Below are 22329 nucleotides of genomic sequence, written 5' to 3'. Positions count from 1 at the left end.
ACAGGGGAGCTACCCACTGTGGGTCTCCTTCTGAGCTGTTCTAACACTAAATAAAGCTCCTCTTCTTCTTCTTCACCCTTCATTTGTCTGCATATCTGGAGACAGGACAAGAACTCGGGCAACGTGGGCAAAGCGCCATGAGCAACAGGTTTCCAGGGGAAGAAAACCACCCCAAAGATCACTCATAACACTAACATAACCAAAACTTCAAATCTAAAAATTTAATGCATCCAACTGTACAAACTGTCAGAAACTAGACACCACTTTTCATCTTTAACATTTTGAAATCCTCATACTCTCACAAGAACAAAATGAAACCAAAAAGGAGAACACATTAAATGATTTTAATGTGTAAGAAAGATTACATGCTTCATGGGCAGAACCAAAGGTCAAACCTTGCATTTTGTTCATGGTTATTACACAAGTAATTACACAAGTCCAGTGTATAAACACTACCTGAACACATAGTAAGTTCTTCTAATAATAATAAATATTACATGAAAAAAAGTTAACAAGCATTAATTCAGTAATTCTCAAACAGATATTCATCAAAATGAGGTAGGTCTAATGTGTCATTTGCTAAAGCATTTAATGCTGAGGAGGAAAAAAATTCATCGAAAATATCAGTCTTCATCGGACTCTCCAAGTTTAATGTTCTAACGCAGGCATTATTTGTCAGAGAGTCTGGCTGAACTTCACATGGATTTTTCTTGGTGGGGCTACAATAATTATGGTCCTGTCTCAGATGTGTGTTCTGGGAAACATCATTTAATTCAGTTGGTACTGGTGGTGGGATATGGCTATCTCCCATTCCCAAATACCTAAAGTCACCTTCCCCATTTTCTGACAGCTCTGTTGAAACAGGTGTAGGAGACAATAATTCCGCTAAAATTTCTTCATGAGTTTGACTACTGTACAGGGAAACACCAGGAACAGTGGTGCATGCAGACTCATTGGCAATATCAATTGGATATGGTAGCTCATTTAACAAGTCCTCTATTGATTCACAATCATTTGGAGACCCATCCTGGGGCACCTGTTCTAGATTTTCACTTCGAACTGTTCTGCTCTGCGGGGAAGACATAAGAGCAGCTAATTTCTTCTTTTCTGCCTTTAGCTTTTTACGAAGTTTTAGACGAAGTTTATGAATCTGACCTTCCACCAAGTCTTCATGGTTTGCTGAAGAAATACCATTCCCATGAGAACTGTGGTTGAGTTGAGCTCCACATGAGGTGCTTCCAGACTTTTCCAAAACTTCTGAAGCAGCATGAACATGTGGGTGGGCAGCTGTGCCGTTAGACGATGGAGGGCCTGCTGGTGGCTTACTGATGGGAGGAGGCTTACTTGCACTCTTACGAGCTTTCTTGGATACGTGGCTGGCCTTCTGGTTTATACCTTTAGTTTTAAAGCCACCAAAATTATTTACCCCTTTAACTGAAGGTTGTAAATCAGTTATAGTGTTTCTATTATGAGCTGAAACACAGAGTGGCATAAAAGAAGCACCCCTGCTTATTAAGCCTTTAACCCAACTTCCCACAAATGGCTTCTTCTGATTTTCTTTCAGAGACTGATTCTGTAATGACTTAGATGTTGTGGTTTGAGAATCTGCTGTAGTTTCTTTTTTCTTCAAATTAGATACCTGAGATGTGACACGTTCTGGTTTTAATTGTTCAGTTTTTGGTGTAAGGAATTGTTTTAACTGAGCGTCCTTCTCAATTTCTACTGACTTCACTCCCTGTATAAGACCAGTAGCATCAGTATTATTCACAGATTTAGTATTTACAGTATCTTCTGTATTCAGCTGTACTGACTGCATGTTTGTATTTACAACTTGGGATGGAAAACTTATGTCCACAAATTGGTCTTGAATAAGCTTTTCATTACATGGAGCTGATACTGAAGAAGCCATTAGTGATTCTTGTGATAGCAAAGTATTGGTTTTGAGAATTCCTGTATTTTCTGCTACAGGTTTATTTTCTAACAGGAAAGCTTCAGAATTTAACTGTGAAACTGAGGCTGTTTTCTGGATAGTTTCTTCAAGTGTCAGAGGTAAAATATTATTGTCAACCAAACCTTTTGGACCTGAAAGTAAATGATCTCCATGAGTTACAGCTGTGTCCTGTGAAAGAGTACGAAGGGCAACTGATTTATCTTTAGGGTGAGTTACTGAGGCTGTTTCAGCTGAGGCAGCATCACCCACAGAACACGATGTTGAAGATACTGGTTTCTCATTACTGAGAGCGTGTTGGTCATTAGTCTTTTTAAGTGGAAGGCAGGCAGCTTCTTTATCTGTCACTTGGGATATTTTTCTTTCCCAAATAACAATATGTATCTCTGAAGCAGGAACTTCAAATTTCTTGTGCCTTTCAGAACATGGGCCTTTTAAGTCATCACATTCCAGCCAACTTCCTGGAAGATGGGAAAGAAGTGAAAGTTAGATATTCAAAAACCACCATCCTAGGTTAACTTTCTTCTGGCCTTTTCAACTGTTGTATCATTGAATACCGACCAAAGGAGAAGACTCTAAAACATGTTCTTGACCTTGTCACCATTGTCTGCCATGTTAAAGTCCTTAGACAGATTATATTTAATTTTTGGAACTCAGAATTTGGTTATCACCTAATTTATCCAATAACATCAGAAAACAGAATGTTTCATACATATATGTTTTCATGATAAATGAAGCTTGTTACCTGAAGGATCAATATTCGTTTTAATTCTTGTTTTATTTTTGAGCTTCCATTTTCACATTTGTCAAGAGAGAATGGGATGATAGATGACAAGGGAAGAGTTTAAAAACTAGGAGTAGGATGCACTGCCAAATACTGAAATATTAATACAAAACTTGGGAAAAGTCCATTACTTAAAGCAGTGTGGTTGCTGGCAGTTATTTTTGCCTGAGCAATTTCAATGGTGCCATAGGGAGAGGGGTCCTTATGTAGTCAACTAAAGCATGAATGAGGAGTAAGAAGGTAACCTGTTTAAACCATTCCTTTAAAAAAAAAAAAAAAGACACCCATTAGGATGGATATTATTAAAAAAAAATAGAAAATAGCAAATGTTGGCAAGGATGTAGAGAAATTGGAATCCTTGTGTAACGCTGGTGGGGATGTAAAATAGTACAACTGCTGTGGAAACAGTCTGGCAGTTCATCCAAAAATTAAACACAGAATTACCATTAAGACCCAGCAATTCCTCTTGTAGGTTTATGCCAAAAAGAATGACAAGCAGGGACCTTCAGTTCCTTGTCCACCAATGTTCAGAACAGCATTATTCACAATAGTCAAATGTCCGTAACAGATAAATGGATAATACATACAATGCTATTCAGCCTTAGGAAGGAATGACATTCTGCTACATCCCACAACACAAATGAATCTTGAAAATATGCTGAGTAAAATAAGCCAGACACAAAAGGACAAATAATGTACGATTCCACTTCTATGAGGTATCTAGAATAGACAGATTCACAGAGACAGAAAGTAGAATAGTGGTTACCAGGGCTTTGGGGTGGAAGGATGCGGAGTTACTGTTTAATGAGTAGTTTCTGTTTGGGTTGATGAAAAAGTCCTGATGGTGATGGTGGTTGCACACAATGTATTCAATGCCAATGAACTGTACACTTACAAATGTTAAAATGGTAAATTTTATGTTATTTATATTTTACCACTACAACAAAAAAATACAAAAAGTACGGCTGAGAAGTAAAGGAAGGTGGCTAGGTGCTAACAGGTGGTGTGGGGTTAAGGGAGGGTATATTTCTTTACATTTTACTTACTACCACATGATAATTTGGGAAAAGCTAACCACGGGCTTGGATGAGTAACAACCTTTCTTAATAAATAATCAATAAATATCTGTACTTTCATTAGAAACTTATCAAAACAATCCATACTTCCACTGTATATATCAATATCTACACATCTATGAAACAGAAATAGATACAAGTGTAATGTCATGGTAATTGCAGCACAGCAAATACGTAGCTTACTCTATTTCTATGAAACCAAATGTGATAAATTAATAAATCACGATGTCAAACACCATCGCACTTACTACAAAACATTTCCTATTCCTTGGATTACAACAGTGCACACCCAAAGCACTATATTTTTTTCTAAGGAGTATATTATCTTAGAAAACATTGTTTTAGCAGTAGAGAAGTAATAACCAACACAGTGGTCATCATTTTATGTTGCAAAACATGTTAGAGACACTTACTTAAATATTGAAAGTGCGCTCAGTTTCTCTTTTCCTTATACACATACATCTATCCTTTTTTGAAAAAAAGATTTCTCAGAGCACACACAGAAAACTCATTTGACATATCTCCCACAGTCACTTTTTAATGCTCAGAAAGACCTTATCTTAAGATTGTGAGGGATAAAGGGTACTTGCCACCAGGCTTCAAAGCCTTCCTACAAAGAACTAATCTTAAGGAATGCAAAGATTAAGAAAGGAGAAAGAGACCTTTCCTTAGTTGTCACTTCAGGCCAATTTAGTTGCCAACAGGCTGGTTAATGTTAAGGTATCACTAGTGACTATCTGAGAACAACAAATGTCTAGGACTCAACACAGACTTAAAACACATTCCCCAAAAAGAAAAATTTACAGACCAAATTAAAATATTTATTAAAATATAAGATATGGCCGGGTGCAGTGGCTCATGCCTGTAATCCCAGCACTTCGGGAGGCCGAGGCAGGTGGGTCACCTGAGGTTGGGAGTTCAAGACCAACCTGACCAACATGGAGAAACCCTGTCTCTACTAAAAATACAAAATTAGCCGGGCATGGTAGCGCCTGCGTGTATTCCGGCTACTCAGGAGGATGAGGCAGGAGAATCACTTGAACCCGGGAGGCAGACGTGGTGGTGAGTCGAGACTGCGCCAATACACTCCAGCCTGGGCAACAAGAGCAAAACTCCATCTCAAAAAAAAAAAAACATATATATATGATCTGATATAAAAAAAGTAAACTGAGCATTACTTTTTTTATGAGAGCATTAGTCACATAACAGACATATGAATGAATAAATGAATTAAAAAGACATATGAATTTAAAAAGTCACATAACTTTTTTTAATGTGAGCATTAGTCACATAACAGACATATGAATTCTCTGATAAGTTTCAAAAGGGAAAACAAAATATGCTCAGAGATGCTAATCCCTCACATACACACAAAACAAAACCGTTCACTAAGCATGTGGTTTATGTGGCTACACTCTTATCTACTACCTGCACCTACCCATTAAATAGACAACTTTATGTATCCTTTGTTTGCCTGTGTCAGTGGTTCTCTACCACATGACCCACACTGGAGTCACCTGGGGAGCCTTGAAAATAATGTTTAAAACAGTATTGCCATAGCATGTGCCTGTAGTCCTAGCTACTCAGGAAGCTGAGGCAGGAGGATCACTTGAGCCCAGGAGTTTGAGAACAGCCTGGGCAATATAGTGAGATGCTGTCTCAAAAAAAAAAAAAAAAAAAGAGAGAGAGAGAAGGAATGAAGGAGCAAAGAAGGAGAGAGAGAAAGAGAGAGAGAGAGAATGAGAGAGAGGAACGAAGGAAGGAAGGGCGGGTAGGCGGGCCAAAAACCAAAACCAAAAACACCCAACATTGATATTTGGGCCTAATCCCCAAGGCTGGTCTAGGGTACAGCCTGGACATTTTTAGAAGCTAAATAAATGATTCTTCCATGCTGTCAGGGTTGGAAACCATGCTGCACCTGAAGTGGATTGATCATTCTTTGAAATGCAAAAAAAGTTAAAATAAGTTGTTTTGTATTGTAAAGAACTACTTCCACTCAAATCTGAAACAGGGTAAAACCTTAAGGTAATAATTACATTTATAACATAAGTTACAGTTTGTAAAGTGCTTTTATAATATGGTATTGTGTCATCCATTCAAACCATCCCCAGGAGGAAAATAGGAAGTGTGAAAGAGTGTCTAAATAACAGAAAATGGTTATATCAAAGTGAGCCCTTATCAATGGCTTGATACAACCCTTTAAGGGGATTGAGTTATCTCGTCTAAGACAAAGTGAACATTATGAGAAAAACAAACTCAATATTTTACCACATCAGACAAATGCAAGGCAAAAATTCCCAAAATCCATAAACTGTGCTTACTTAGCTTTCCACTAAGAAGTTTAATTATTTAAATAAAGGCTTTATCTTGATGGTAGCTGTTAGTAAATTATGTATTTCACAATGACAGAAGGGCTACGTAAGTCTGATGTTTAATAGTCTTAGAAATATGTCTAAAAAATAAAAGCAAAGATGTTAAGTAGGGAAAAAAAACTGAGCGAACAGTAGTAATCTCATCCTTTGTCTAAAAAAGAAATACACACATGTGCATGTGTTTACCTATAATACATGATGTAAGGAAAGGAAAAAATGAAACAGGATACTAAAACCATCACTTTTAATAGATGCGAGGAGGGGCAGAAGGCAAAGGCGAGAATGGAGAGAGAAAGAGTCAGGACAAAGTTTGTCTTTTTTTATAAAACAAAAACCAAAAAGTCCCCACATGCTAGAATTTAGCTTCTATGCCAATTATCTTAAAAGAAAACCTCTAAACACTTACCATCAGCATCTAAAATCCATGTTATAAAATGATTATTTGCTCGATACTGAATTACAGAAGTTATCTGATAAAGACAGCCTTCAAAATGAAATGCATAGTGCTGCAAGTCATTCTGTGGTAAGCCTTCCACAAAGTGCAACATGAATATGGGAGATACTCTGTGGGAGAGAAAAGCAAGAGAAGTTAAATAAATTTAATGCCATGTATCTGGTTATACAAAAGATGTCTGAAGTGAAGTAGTCACATAACACTTCCAAGGCTAACTGCACTAATTTTTCTTGAGCACCTCCAGATGTGTGCCTTAATTAGAAATGGAGAACTCTCTCTAAGAAGTAAGTAACACTAAACCCTTTTCAGAATGGTATCCCAGACAGTTGGAAGTCATCATGCAGTATGACTCTAACACAGACCATTAAACAAAAATTGCTCTGTAAGCAGCAATGCAGCTTTGGCTTAAAAGTCCCATCGTAGCTACTTTGTAAAATCCAAGGAAAAAATCCAGACCTTTTAGAATTTTCTTTGGCATCAAGTGCTGAGATTAATTGCTTTTGTTAAGTGGGGTAGGTAACATGTGAAAGAAAGCAACAAACCTAAGATATTCAAATAAGCATTAATTTGGCCTATTTCAGTTACCTCAGGAAGCAAAGGGGGCCTGTCAAATTAAAAGTTCTACTTAGGAAAAGTTCAATTTGTAACTAAGTAGAGAAAAAAATACAACATATTGGTCAATTTATTATTAACTTCAAGACAACTATAATTTCAAAATTGTATTTTACCATTACAGCAACATGCTGAACCAGAAAATAGAACCCAATGGGTCTCAAATAACTAAATTTAACAAAGCTCTCAGGATGTAAGAAAAATGTTGAATATCCCCTTTCCCAATATTTAAATAGCTGTCAAAACTTATTTAGTTTATCAAAATTTATTCAGCCTAAATGAACTTGAATCAATGTCCAAACTGCAGATTGTTCAGACTGACAAGGTATAATTTATACATTAATCCTTGTCAATCACTTTATTAGAGAATAATCAAGTCCTCAAAATTTAAGTACCTACAAAATAAAAAGTCCTGCAAACTGTCTATAACACTAAACTTTCCCACTTTAAAAAATCGTATCTATTTCATCAAATCTAAGATTTCACTAATTATAAAATGTACCACTATGAAAACATGCTGCCAATTAAACTATGTCATGACATCAATTTCACATATTACCATTTCAGACAGGTTAAAATGTGAACTACATGTCTAAATCAATGAACCACAGTAAAACTTGAGATGTATTCTCATAGCGGGACATGCAAGCTTTAGGCACTTATCTGACTTTTTTTTTTTTTTTTTTTTTTTTTTTGAGACAGACACTAGCTCTGTCACCCAGGTTGGAGTGCAGTGGTGCGATCTCAGCTTACTGCAATCTCCGCCTCCTGGGCTCAAGTGATTCTCCCACCACAGCCTCCTGAGGAGCTAGATTGACAGGCATGCGCCACCATACCACACACTACTATTTTTAGTAAAGACAGGGTTTCACCATGTTGGCCAGGCTGGTCTCGAACTGCTGACTTCAAGTGATCTGCCTGCCTTGGCCTCCCAAAGTGCTGGGATTACAGGCATAAGCCACCACGCCTGGCCTGACTCTTTACTAATATTTAGTTCCTTGACCTTATATAATACCTTTCAAGATACTTTCTGAGGCTAGTTACTAAAATAATCTCTTGATCCCTAGAATATGAAATCTCACTAGTTTCCTGCCTTTACATAAGTTAACACGTGGAAAATATTTTAAGACATATTAACGTGATAAATAACGCATGTAAAACCACCTGACACATTTTTATGCTTCTTGTACATTCCAAGTCTTCTATTCTTTTGCAAATTAATAAAAGTAAAAACTGCCAAGACCAAAATCCACACTCAGCCAAATTCCCTGGATGTAGAAGATACTCAGACTCTAGCTGAGTACAAGTACATTCCCCTAGGTAGTAAGAAATGACTTGTCAGAAATCTCCAAAGTCTGCTATGAGATTCAGATAGGATAGAAATTTGATTTTCTTAACCAGCAAAAAAGAGACAACAACTAGAGCAATTATATGTTAAGTTTTAAAATATCCTCTTAATTACACTAGCCTTACTGCCACAAGATCGACCAGTACACCACAGCTATCCAGGGCCTGATGTGGAGTGAAATGATGCAGAACAGAGCCATAATGTAGAGTTTTACTACCATGTCGAAAATCTCAGTATGGCCTCCATACTACTCTCCGTAACTATGAAAATTTTTTTTTTTTTTAGTTTGTTTTTGAGATGGCGTCTCACTCTGTTGTCCAAGTTGGAGTGCAGGGCACGATCTTAGCTCTCTGCAACCTCTGCCCCCTGGGTTCAAGCGATTCTCCTGCCTTAGCCTCCTGGGTAGCTGGGACTACAGGCGCATGCCACTACGCCCAGCTAATTTTTGTATTTTTAGTAGAGATGGGGTTTCACCATGTTGGCCAGATTGGTCTCGAACTCCTGACCTTAGGTAATCCACCCGCCTTGGCCTCCCAAAGTGATTACAGGCATGAGCCACTGTGCCCGGCCGAAACTTTGTAAATTCCAAATGCCTAATGAATTCCAAATTTTTTCCCATATGTTAACATCTCTGAAGTCGGGATACACCTTATCATTGACAGAACACAGTTAAATAAGCAGCATTTCTGTCTTTTTTTTTTTTTTTTTTGAGACAGTCTCACTCTGTTGCCCAGGCTGGAGTGCAGTGGCGCAATCTCTGCTCACTGCAACCTTTGCCTCCCCAGTTCAAGCAGTGCTAATGTCTCAGCCTCCTGAGTAGCTGGGACAACAGGCATGTGCCACCATATCCAGCTGATTTTTGTATTTTTAGTAGAGATGCGGTTTCACCACGTTGGCCAGGATGGTCTCAAATTCCTAGTCTCAGGTGATCTGCCCGCCTCAGCCTCCCAAAGTGCTGGGACTACAGGCATGAGCCACCATGCCTGGCCAGCATTTCTTTCTTAATGGCATATTTTTAAAATGGTAAAACTTACAAACAGTAGCATCTTGGAGTCAATCAAATAATATCCTTCCCCTTCCCTTTTCTGTTCATTTTCCTCTTTGATTCCCCTAGACTCTAGTGTCCTACTTACAATTCCAGCATGTCTTATTTCCAGCCTCACTTTGGGAGGCCAAGGCAGGTGGATTACCTGAGGTCAGGAGTTCGAGACCAACCTGGCCAACATGGTGAAACCCCATCTCTACTAAAACTTTATCCCTAGGTTTTGTTCTCAGACTTCTTCCTACCCACAATGCCTGAACTGTCAGTGACGGATGATGCTCAGAGTCGAGGAGAGCAAGTTAGGTTCTCCCTCAACCACTGGAAAATTGGATGAAAGGAATTAACCAAACTGGAACCAAAAGTGAACAACAGACATCCGGCTAAAATCCATTTGCATTCACCTAACATGGGGTTAAACTCCTCCTATTTAAAGATCTATCCTTAGGAAAAGAAAAGAAAATAGAAAAGAGAGAAAGAAAGCACAAGGGAGCTGTGTTAACCTCTGCTACCCAAAGATAGCAGAGAAATATCGTGTCCCTGTGCCACAAAGCGTAGCCATAGCCTTGCACTCAGAGAGACTGTGGCAGTGACATGGTCTGAATGTAACTCCTACACAACTTAAAGAAAAGTAGCAGATTTGGGCCCGCTAGGCATAATTCACCTGATTTATCAATGGACTCTTCCCAATGGGGAGACATTACAGATGTGGGTTATCCGAGATAAGGTGTCCAAGGAACTTAATTAGTTTTTAGGATCCTATATGTTTTAATTACATATGATGAACCCAATTACTTTTAGGTTAGCCCTAAAAACTATATTAAATTTATTTCTAAATTCCATTAGACACAAACAAATCAAGTTATACAAATTTCAAAATAAAAAAAACACAAAGGACTTACATAAAGACCTTGGCATTTAAAATTTAAGTGAAACTTCATACACTAGTTCAATTTACTTTTGAAGAAAACAGGAAATGTCCACATTATAAATTCTGCTCATAAATTGGCCCACTGGAACTCAAAACACATTTTCCATTAAAAGACTTTTACCTAATGAATCAATTTCCAGATCAGAGCATGAATCTTTAAGGGAAGCAACTTATTTGTATAGTTAAAAAATATATATGCTGCAATGCAACCAATTAACAGATTACACAAAACAATGGTACGAGTCTATGTTCAGTGCTGGGGCACGGGAAAAATCAGGTATGAACAGCTAGATGAAATCATATACACCAAGCAGCCTAAAGCAGGCCATGGTCCAGGGAAGGATGGCAGACCCCATGCTCTGCTGCTCTTCTCCTCACCTCATCATCAACATTTACATCTCAAAACTGACACCTGGCAGCCAAGACAGATTACAGACTTCTGTAATCTTCAGACAGATACAGACACCTCCTCTTCCTTCCCACTTCGCCCTCCTACACAAATGCTATCAAGTAATAGTGAGGGGCAAAAAAGATATGACTCCAAAAGGACAAAGAAAGGAAAATAAGCAAATAAGAAGTCAAATATTTAGAGGACAGAAAGCAAACAGAGAAGTGGCACCTTACCCAGCAGAACGGGCAAAGTGAAGACACGAGTACTGCGGAGTGCATATGTTGATGACAAAGAAGAGCTTATTTTTCCTAGAGAACCCCTAAAGGACTGGATATTTATGGGCAACAGATGTGACAGAATGTGGAGATGAGGCCTTGGGCTAAAAACTACGACAGTGACTGGAAGTGTGTACATAATAAAGAGCACCCTATGCCGCAGGCCCAGAGAGGAACCAGCACAGACTGCAGCAAAGAGTGAAAGGTGGCAGGAAAGAGTTCCAGGAAAAAAAGGGGAGAGGAACAGAGTAAAAAACTGTGAAGGATCTGAGTATTGAAAATTTATTAATAAGTCTTTAAAGTATTTGGCAAAAACTCACAGTACATAATAAAACAAATGAAAACAAGGCAAATAACAATTCCCGGAAAAATAAAGAATTGTAAAAGTGAAACCTAACTATATATACTGCTTGGCTGAAGAGGGAATAACACATGTATATTAATAACAATGCAAACACCGAGTACTGAGTTAGCCAAATACGCAATTGCATTGAAAGGACAGGGAAAGGCTAAACAGAGATGGGGCCCAGGTGTTGGTGTGAGAACCCTAGTCTCAATTACTATAAAAGGAGAACAGACTGCATTACGGTAGAATAGGCACATCAATTTGAAAAGTCACAGTAAATATTACCTTAATTTGAAGGTTTAAAGTAGATACCTGGAGGAGGGAACAGGGGACTACTGCCCTTTTTCCCTTTTGAGCCTGTAAGCACTGATAAACTGAGGATTTATTACTTCAATGAGAATAAACCTTTAGGAAAGATTCTGAAAGGTTTCTGGCACATTAAAGGGCATAAAGGTTAATGTTCCCGGTTCTTTATTACATCAAATTAGACCTCAAAACATTTCCTTAATGTACGAGTAGACTGAAAATGAAGAGTAGAGAGGATGTGTACATGTGTGAGTGCATTAATGAGACAGAGGGAAACTGCCTGAGATGGAACTGACCTGTGAGTTTAAAGAGATGGTTCTCTGGTAATACTGGAAAAGGTAATGCTGACCAACCTCCCCAACTGAGGACAAACAGAAAAGCTGGCAAAATATAATGAGAATATATCTGCTCAAGGCCACTAGATAGCTTTCAAGATGATGAGGAATTAGCATGCTGAGATCTAGGAGAAGATGGAAATTCAGAGAGATGAGCCTGTGGCTTATCTTTGAATCATCTTAGTTCTTGAAATCTGATTAAGGAAATCCCAGAATTCTAGAAACTCCATACACTTGGCAGAGGAGAGAAAAACTGAAGTTTGATATCCTTAAAGGGACAAAAAAGGCAAAAAGAAGGAAAGACACTAGGAGAGTGGGGCCAGAGTCAGCCTAAGTTGGCTTTTCAGTGGCTTCACCGTGACAGTGGGCTCACTGGCCAGATAGAGCGAGGCAGTTGGCAACCCAGAAATATATGTTAACTCAAATTTCAGAAAGGTAAGTTGTTGTCACCATTTTCAATCCTACACATTAAGAAAAATGTAAATCCACCTTCATTTTGTACTAAAAATTATAAGACAATTTTAACTCACTTTTCTAATACCATTTTTCTTATTTGTGATTTACTGTTGCAATTGTTACATGGACCAAAATGGGCAGCATTAAGTGGGTGCCACTCAGGGATGACATTTGTAAAGGTGACCAGACTCTTCATATGCCTATAAAAAAATGACATAATAAATTCATTAACGTTAAATGCATTTACATTAATTTAAACCAATGTCTAAAAGTATTCCTCCCCTTTTTCGTGATTCATACTTTCTTATTTCCCCAAATCATGTTAATATGGCAATGTTCCTCCCTACCCCTAGTAAAGAAGCTCTGTGAAGATGCTCCATGTTAATTTCCCATATCTTTCAACTATGAGATGAAGCAAGAAAAAAAGACAGGGTTCCTCAACGATATCACTGACATTTTTCACCACAGAGTCTTTGCTGTGAAGCACTGTCCTGTGCACTGTAGGATGTTAAGCATCATCCCTGGCCTCTCCTCACCAGATGCCAGTAACGGCATCCAGTTGTCTCTAGATGTTGCCAAATGTCCCAAGGGGGAAAAAATAGCCCTTAGTGAAGAACCACTGTTCTAAGGTTGCCAAATTTATTAAGAGCTCACCCCTTACTCAAATAACTCAAACTGGCTAGCCATTACAGACAACCAAAAATGAAAAGGAGATGTTTCCAAACATAAAATCAGGAATACATACAACTTAACATTTTTTAATCCTTAAAAAAAAACACACACACACACAGCATTAATTGTGAACAAATTTTGTTTTCACAGGTTACACAAGTTCTAAATTTGCACTTTAGTCTGAATACTTGAGAGCAACGCCATCTAAAAAGATGACCTTTAAAGATGTACACTAAACCTCAACTGCATCCACTTTAATAAAAATATTTGTAATTTAAAAAGCAGCTACTTAAGAGATACAAGCTTCCTTTCTAAACAATAGCAAATACTTACAAATCTTGTGAGAAAGCACTGTCTGTTAAAAACATCAGTAGTCAGGGAGGTTAACATTTTAAAAGCAAAGCAACATAAAGATATCAACAAATGCACTGATTTCTGCTAAATTCTTACATTTTCAAAGATAACTGTTATGTAAAGGCTCCTATTGTTTAGTTTATAAAAAGGAGACTGTCTCAGCAAGTAAGTGTTAATTCTCCATATGACATCTGACATTTCTGAACACTTACTATGTGCAAAGGGCATGGCACTGGACACTCATCTTCCAAACAACTCTCAGAGGCAGGTGCTATTCTTATCCCCATTTTACAGATGGGGAAAGTGACACATAGAGTACAGTGATAAATAACAGACCTGAGATCTGCCTCTGAAGACTATGTTTTTAACTGACTCTGGGTTACACTTTCCAAGTTGAGTAAAAAGCCCTTAAGCTGGCACTAAAAACAGCTTCACAAAAACAAAGGAATTTGCTGGACAGTTCTCCTTCAGATTAAGTGGAAATAAGTTTTAAGTTATGACATATTAAAACATATTTAAGAAAACGTCACTTCATTTTAGCTTTCCCTCTATAACTACTTTTATTTTTAGAACAAAGTAAGATTATTTTTAAAAAACAAAAAAAGCAAACAAAAGCAGCTAGTTGCTTCCCTCCCTTGAGCTCTCACAGTTTGTGCTATATATCTCTAAAACGCATTTAACATCTTGCATTCAAAGCTAACGTTAAGCAGCCCAAAGATCAGATTAATTACGAAGTCACTGGACCTCTATTATGTGTTCATGTATTATCTCTCTACCTAATTAGTAAATTTGGCAAAGATACACTATTTCCAGTGCCTGAGTTCCTAACACACAGAACATACTCAACCGAAAACTGTCAAACAACTAAGATATGGATTCCAGAGAAGCTACAATTAAGCTGATTTTAATCAGCAAGGTTATTCATATTATTTAAAACCCAGGTAGTGATTAAGGAGTATACCACAGTGAGCAAGAAAGTCTTAGAGGCCAGAAGAGCCTAAGTGTGTCTCCTGACTCTGCCACTTACAGTGTGTCATCTTGGGAATCAATCTAACCCCTTTCAAGCTGTCATATCCATACGTGCCAAATGAGGACACTAGGATCTTCCTCACTGAGTTACTGTGAGGAGAAAACCAGTAATTTATATAAAGCAATGATAGAAGACTGGAAACAGATGTGTTCTCATACTCACTTGCTTACACTAAATTATTTAAGTCCTAGGTATGAATAAAACGTTAATTCTCACCCTGTTCTAGTGGGGGTTTTGGGGACTATTACAAAAGTTTACTCAACAAAAAGCTTAATATGAAAATTTATCTGACCCAATTTTTACATCAGAGTAAAACAGTCCCTTTGGAGAGGGGACGTGGATTTTTCTGCAGAGCGGCCATTATGTATCTTTGTTCCATGGCTTTTAACACGATGAAACTATTTCCCTGTATCACCACCATGCCAATATCGCTCTGTTGCCCACCAGCTGCCATTCCACACATTCATCTGTCTCAGGATGCATAAAGGGACCAAATCCTTGCGATATTCTTTGGATATGTCTGCCAACAGTTAATTTCAATGATAACTTCTTGTCCATAATTTTTTTCAACTCAGGAGGGTTAGCTTTGCTCATGGTGTCTACTCTGTGGCCTCCCTTACCTTGTTCTAGTAGATCTGAGTTAACCAGTTAAAAAACAAAAAAAAAACTTTGTTGCCTGCATTCCCTGGAGCATCCTCCCAGACTGAACTCTCCTTGACTACTCCTTAAATACCTAAAAAGGATTTCATATTTAGATAATGAATATCTAAGTAATTTTTTTTTTTTTTTGAGACGGAGTGTCGCTCTTGTTGACCAGGCTGGAGTGCAGTGGTGCAATCTCAGCTCACTGCAACCTCCACCTTCGGGTTTCAGGTTATTCTCCTGCCTCAGCCTCCCGAGTAGCTGGGACTACAGGGACTACAGGTGTCCGCCATCATGCCCAGCTAATTTTTGTATTTTCAGTAGACAGGGTTTCACCATGTTGGCCAGGCTGGTCTCAAACTCCTGACCTCGTGATCCACCCGCCTCGGCCTACCAAAGTGCTGGGATTACAGATGTGAGCCACGGTGCCCAGCCTTCAAAAGTAATATTTTTATTTCATATTTTACTTGAGTAACTTAGAGAGATTTCAAGTTTTCTAACTTAAGCAGTTAAGCTAAAGAAAAGTGTGGCTGGGCATGGTGGCTCACACCTGTAATCCCAGCACTGTGGGAGGCTCAGGTGGCTGGATCACCTGAGGTCAGGAGTTCAAGATCAGCCTGGCCAACATGGCAAAACCCTGTCTCTACTAAAAATACAAAAATCAGCCGGGTGTGGTGGCACACACCTGTAATCCCAGCTACTCAGGAAGCTGAGGAAGGAGAATCACTTTAACCCAGGAGGTGGAGGCTGCAGTGAGCCGAGATCACGCTGCTGCACTCCAGCCTGTGCGACGGGAGAGAGACTCCAACTCAAAAAAAAAAAAAAAAAAAAAGGGGTGCGGGGAGAGTTATTTCTATTGTAATAATTTGAACACATGAACAATTGAGCCAGTCTGGTCATCTTCCTAACTGCCAGCCAGCAACTTTCTCAGGTATGGACCAAGTGAGAGTATCCCTCTGGTAATACCTTGCCTCCCTGACTCCTCTTCTAAAACCTATTCCTCTCCTTACGTGGTGGGTACAGGTTGAATATCTCTTATCTGAAACGTACGGGACCAGAAGTGTCTCCAAGATAAAGAGGTAACCTGGGGATGGGACCTGAGCCTAAACACGAAATTCATTATGTTTCATATACACCTTATGCAAAGCCTGAAGGTAACAGGTACATCGATCATGGCCTTTCTAATATGCTGCTGAGAGGCATTAGGAAAAGCAGAAAGTATGGCTGAGAAGGCTCATGTGTAGGCTTCTGGAGGTGGCTGGTCTTTCACAGGACTACGGGAAGAAATGGGGAAGCTTGCATTACCTCTGAGAATTGCTGCTAGCCTCCAAGAGCCTAAAACTAGTGTCTATAATGTTAGAAACCTAAAGTAAACAAGCAAAACCCCTCATCTCTAATACAGAAATAAACAAAAATGCCTACAGTTTCATGGCATTCTGAGAGGTATTCTACTCAGCAAGGACTCTGGAGAAGGGAGGTGTATTATTCCTCTCATCGTCCCTATTTCCCACTGAAGAACTCCTTAGGAAATCTCCTACTAGCAGTCTATCAAAGATGAGGTTTTGATCCTTCCAGTTTAAAGAAGCAAGCAAACTGTAGTGTCTGGTGCTCAAATTGTTCTCTTAACCTCAGTGGTGGAGAAACTAGAAGAACCCATTTTAAAAAACAAAAGAAACTAACCTGTTTTGATATTGGTGTCCACACTGCGAACATTCAAAGTCCCAAGAAAAAGAATATAGGAAGAGCTTTTCAATGTGGGGTTCTAGTTTTAAGAGCAGGGGAAATGCAAACACAGGGCTTTCCATATCACCTTCAAAAAGAAAAGGAAAAATTACTGCTCATAATCAATAATGGCAAAAACTAAACCAAAATTGTGAACTACAGTCTTTTCTTACTATATTTACAGCATGAATATGTGTTAATACAGTATGACACAACAAGTCACTCAGAGTTGGGAGAGGGGAAGTTTATAAAGCATTTTTCTAAAAATGTCCATCCTAAAGATTTAATTACCACTTTGATCTCTTTCCTTTTCCTTGGCAGACATGTATGAAAATTTCTCAGGACAAAAAAACCACAAAAGACCCATACTGTCTTCCATCTTTCTAGATTTCTCAGGAAAAAAAAAAAAGATCTCGAAACTATGATAGCCTTAGAGTATATTAAAACAAAAACTGATGAGGTGTGGTGGCTCACACCTTGTAATCCCAGCACACTGGGAGGCCAAGGCAGGAAGACTGCTTGAGTTACCTCTGAGAATTGCTGCCAGTCTCTAGGAACCTAAAACCAGTTTCTATGACGTTTGAGACCAGCCTGGCCAATATTGCGAGGCATTATCTCTACAAAAAATAAAATGAAATAAATTAGCTGAGAGTGGTGCTACACACCTGTAGTCCAAGCTACTTAGGAGGCTAAGGCAGGAGGCTCATTTGAACCCAGGAATTTGAGGCTGCAGTGAGCTATGATCATGCCGCTGCATACCAGCCTGGGTGACAGAGCGAGACCCCGTCTCTAAAAAAAAAAAAAAAAAAAATTATGGAAATGGTTTGCCACAGATGTTAAAAAATGTAACCAGTGAAACACTGTAGAAACACATCAGAATTGGCCATTTCTATTCTGATCATCTTGTTCCACCTGTGGAGAGGGCGTGGCCACACAATGGTTAAATGACCAGCCTCAACTCTTTGGACTCTTCATCTACCGTTCTTCTTTTCAGTCTAATCCTTTCCTTTAACAACTTTACAACTGAAGATTTGAATCTTGTTGTCATTGAAAATAACTGAACAGTGAATGCTGGCTTCCAGCTTTGAGACTGGAAAGTAAGGTAAGCAGGAGAATCTACATGTTTCCCATTCTTTTTCCAATTGGTTGCTCTCCTTCCTATTCTCAGAGGAGCTTAGATGCTGCCTTACCAATTTGGCCCAAGAGACTGAGTCCTTCCATCCCTTCCCCTACCCTGGACAGAGCCTCACTTCCATGGTTCAGTTCTCCCCCTAGCCTGGAACTACAGTTGCCTGGAACATGGCCAGGAACAGTCACCTTCCATCCCTTCCCCTACCCTGGAGACAGCCTCACTTCCATGGTCCAGTTCTCCCCCTAGCCTGGAACTATAGTTGCCTGGAACATGGCCAGGAACAGTCACCTTGGCAGGACCACAAGATAGACAGTAGGTGTTATTACCTAAGCAATAACAATCATGTGGGGTTTCTAAAAATTACTGATTTCCTGAGCCCCATCCCTGAGATTCTAATTCAAATGTACCTATGATTGGTATTTACTTTTAAATTCCCTCGGTGCTTTTTAATGCACAATTGAGGTTAAAAATGCTAGATCTGTCTACTGGGAAAAGTACTAGAGAAGCAACTAACAATATGTCCCCTAAATATTCTCCCGGTTCTGAGAACTGCACCCACTCTCAAGAGGTGGAACACCAGCCTACATATTTATATGGAACAGCTCTGCCCAACAATAACTTACCCAGTGGTAGATTCCTAAGTCAAACTACTCAGATTCTCTCTCCCAAGAATATGATCATCCAAGGTAATCAAACAGTATTATATTTCCTTATGATGTACATATTTCTACATGGTAGATGAGTATAATACAAGCGAGTTATGCCCTAACCCCAAGCATATTCTATAAATATCAGTAGTTACAAAGGCTATTTTAGTAGTCACCTTTGTGGGATAGTCTCACTGCTACTTTTGAACAAAAACATTTTAAAAAGTTTTTTTGTTTCTTTTTGAGGAGTTTCACACTTGTTGCTCAGGTTGGAGTGCAATGGCGCAATCTCTGCTCACTGCAACCACTGCCTCCTGGTTTCAAGCAATTTTCCTGCCTCAGCCTCCCGAGTAGCTGGGATTACAGGCACCTACACCACGTCCGGCTAATTTTTTGTATTTTTAGTAGAGACAGGGTTTCACCATATTGGCCAGGCAACTCCTGACCTCAGGTGATCCACCCGCCTCGGCCTCCCAAAGTGCTGGGATTACAGGTGTGAGCCACCGGGCCCAGCCATAAAATAAGCTTTAAAAAGTTTTTTTTGTAAGTAGAAATACAAATCAATCTCCTAGAAATGAAAATATGCAACACTATATGCATAAACAGTATGTCATATAGCACAATTTTGTAATTCATTATCAGCCTTTAAATCCGTATTCTATTGTAACTAAATATTAACTGAAAAAGCAAACAATTTACATTTCATAATGACAATATAAAATCTTCAGGTCTAAAATACATAAAGTTCTCCATGAATTAAAATATCATGAAAGAGCTCAAAACACATCGTTAAATAAGTTATATGATTACAGAGCATTTCATTAGTAAGATCTTCAGCTAAAATATAGCAACTATCCTTGAATGGGCAGTAAAACAAGAGAGGAATCCTCCTGCATTGAAAAGAGCTGTATGCTTGCCCAATTATTATGATTACACAAAACAATAACTTAAAAATTCCTTCTGTTACATAGAAAACCAGGCCCATGGGGGAGGTGGAGCAAAAGATGTAACTTTGTTCCAAAAATAATTATCAGGGATAAGAAGGGTAGTGATTCCCATTCTTTAATTCAACTGGGAACTGAAGTAGGGAGTCTAGAAGGGAAATGGTATCTGCTAAATGCACCACGAAAGCCCTTCCATCTAAACTCTAGGGATCTTACGGAAAAAGCTCCTTTGAAATGAGTATTCGCTCAACAGATCAGTGGCTGGGGGTGATGAACCTGGTGAGAAGTTTTAGAGTGACAGAGTCCTATATCTTGATTGTAGTGAGGGTTACAGAGCTGTACACACTTAAAAAGGGTCTTACTATATGTAAATTATACCTTGATATAAAGAAAAAAGAATATTCATTCCATCTGAGGGCCTATCTGATGCATAAATTACAACAGTTCTTCAGGCCTAGAGGAGGAAATGTCAGAAATTTCGCATACGAAAAATCAGATTTTTATAAGAACAGAATAAATATGTATGTATAAGTCCATGAAAAACAAAGCAGATATACAACTATTATATATTAATTTTAATAAAATGTAGGAAAAAAAGTGAAAATTAGGGGGCAGAAGCATGAGTCAAAGAAGTATGTCAAAAGCTGTCCAGCATGTACAAAAGATGCCATGCTTCCCAATATATATATACACACACACACATACACACACATATATATATATACATTTTTTGAGACGGAGTCTTGCTCTGTCCCCAGGCTGGAATGCAATGGCGTGATCTCAGCTCACTGCAACCTCTGTCTCCCAGGTTCAAGCGATTCTCCTGCCTCAGCCTCCCGAGTAGCTGGAACTACAGGCACACACTACCACGCCCGGCTAATTTTTGTATTTTTAGTAGAGACAGGGTTTCACCATGTTGGCCAGGATGGTCTCAATCTCTTGACCTTGTGATATGCCTGCCTTGGCCTCCCAAAGTGCTGGGATTACAAGCATGAGCCACCAAGCCCAGCCTTATAAAATATATTCTAAGTATATAAATATGTTATAAATATATTGTAAATATATTATAAAATACCATATTTTATAATGATCTGGAAGCATGGTGTCTTTTGTACATGCTAGACAAATCAGTAGCAACAACTGATTTTATTATAAAATATAAATATCATTTTTTAATATAAGTTAAATGTCACTCATTGAGAGAAAAACTAGAAGGCACTGATATTTTACATAATATGGGTTATTACTAATAGGGAGTATCGTATTCTGCTACTATAACATTAATAGAAGAGTTAATACAAGGATAATACAAGGATACAAGAAAAATAAAACAAAAAGCCCTTTCAAAACAAAAACAAAAAAACCCCGCAGCTCCTTTTCGCAATACTAAAAAAATTTAGAAAGGTTTGGACAGACTCTCTAGCTCACTTGCTGCACGCCACTCCCACAGGCCAAAAACCAAGTCACAGAGAACAAAGAGGTCCCATCCCTGTGCCCTTTCTAAAGGCAAGGAAGCTTTCCCAAAAGGCCATCAGCATATTTCTCTTAATATCCACTGGCCAAAACTCTACCACATGGACATTCCTAAACCAATCACTGGTAGGGAAACAGAATTACTATGGTTGGTTTAGATGAGATTCTAAACCCTAGGTACATATAACAATCATGTGGGGTTTCTAAAAATTACTGATTTCCTGAGCCCCATCCCTGAGATCCTAATTCAAATGCCCCAGCGTTGGCATTTACTTTTAAATTCCCTCGGTGCTTTTTAATGCACAACTGAGGTTAAAAATGCTAGAGCTGTCTACTAGGAAACGTACTAGAGAAGCAACTAATGATATGCCCCCTAAAATTCTCCTGGTTCTGAGAACTGCACCCACTCTCAAGAGGTGGAACACCAGCCTACATATTTACATGGAACAGCTCTGCCCAACAATAACTTACCCAGTGGTAGATTCCTAAGTCAAACTACTCAGATTCTCTCTCCCAAGAATGTGATCATCCAAGGTAATCAAACAGTGTTCTATTTCCTTATGAGGTACATATTTCTACATGGTAGATGAGTATAATACAAGTAAGTTTTACCAATTACTTACCTAATGTGCATCTAAGCTGGGGCTGAAGGCTAATAAAAATTTCATCTCTAACTTCATTCAGACAGGTCTCTATCTCTGCAAATATTTCTGAGGTAAGTTTTTTACAATCTCCATCTAAGAAAATACAGAGAACATTATCAATTCCTCATCAATGTATATCTTCCCACAGAAAACTGACACATTCCCAAGAATGAAAGCTGAGTCAGTAAGTTTTGCCAACAGACAAAAAGCAAAACACAAAATTTCCTTAATTCTTTCTCTGTGGTATACCATATATTCCCTTAATACATGTTATCAGCACAATATCATTAGTACTTACTGAATGGGTAAAATCTCAGTGAAAGCCTTTCTCACCCAAATAATCACAGGTCTAGTAAAATAACTAACCTTTCAGATACTATGTCTATCTCTAAAACA

General features: G+C 38.6%; 1 protein-coding gene across 8 annotated transcripts in view; it reads right to left on the bottom strand.

Moving 5' to 3' along the window:
- Positions 1–328: 328 nt before the first annotated feature.
- USPL1 (ubiquitin specific peptidase like 1) overlaps positions 329–22329 on the bottom strand; it is a 42116-nt gene continuing 20115 nt past the window's right edge. For 4 of the 8 annotated variants that reach the window (XM_004054326.5, XM_019039571.4, XM_055359754.2 and 1 more), the window contains 5 exons: positions 21913–22026; positions 17052–17181; positions 12748–12873; positions 6587–6744; positions 329–2409 (listed from right to left, as the gene is read on the bottom strand). In XM_004054326.5, the coding sequence (XP_004054374.3) occupies positions 524–2409; positions 6587–6744; positions 12748–12873; positions 17052–17181; positions 21913–22026 (2414 nt within the window). In that variant the 3' untranslated portion in view covers positions 329–523. The remainder of the gene's footprint in view (positions 2410–6586; positions 6745–12747; positions 12874–17051; positions 17182–21912; positions 22027–22329) is intronic. The other 4 variants (XM_055359753.2, XM_063697239.1, XM_063697238.1 and 1 more) reach the window with 1 other exon arrangement.

Source organism: Gorilla gorilla, chromosome 14 (genome assembly GCF_029281585.2).
Source record: "Gorilla gorilla gorilla isolate KB3781 chromosome 14, NHGRI_mGorGor1-v2.1_pri, whole genome shotgun sequence".
NCBI classification, from domain to species: domain Eukaryota; kingdom Metazoa; phylum Chordata; class Mammalia; order Primates; family Hominidae; genus Gorilla; species Gorilla gorilla.
This window is presented reverse-complemented; position numbering and strand designations above follow the sequence as displayed.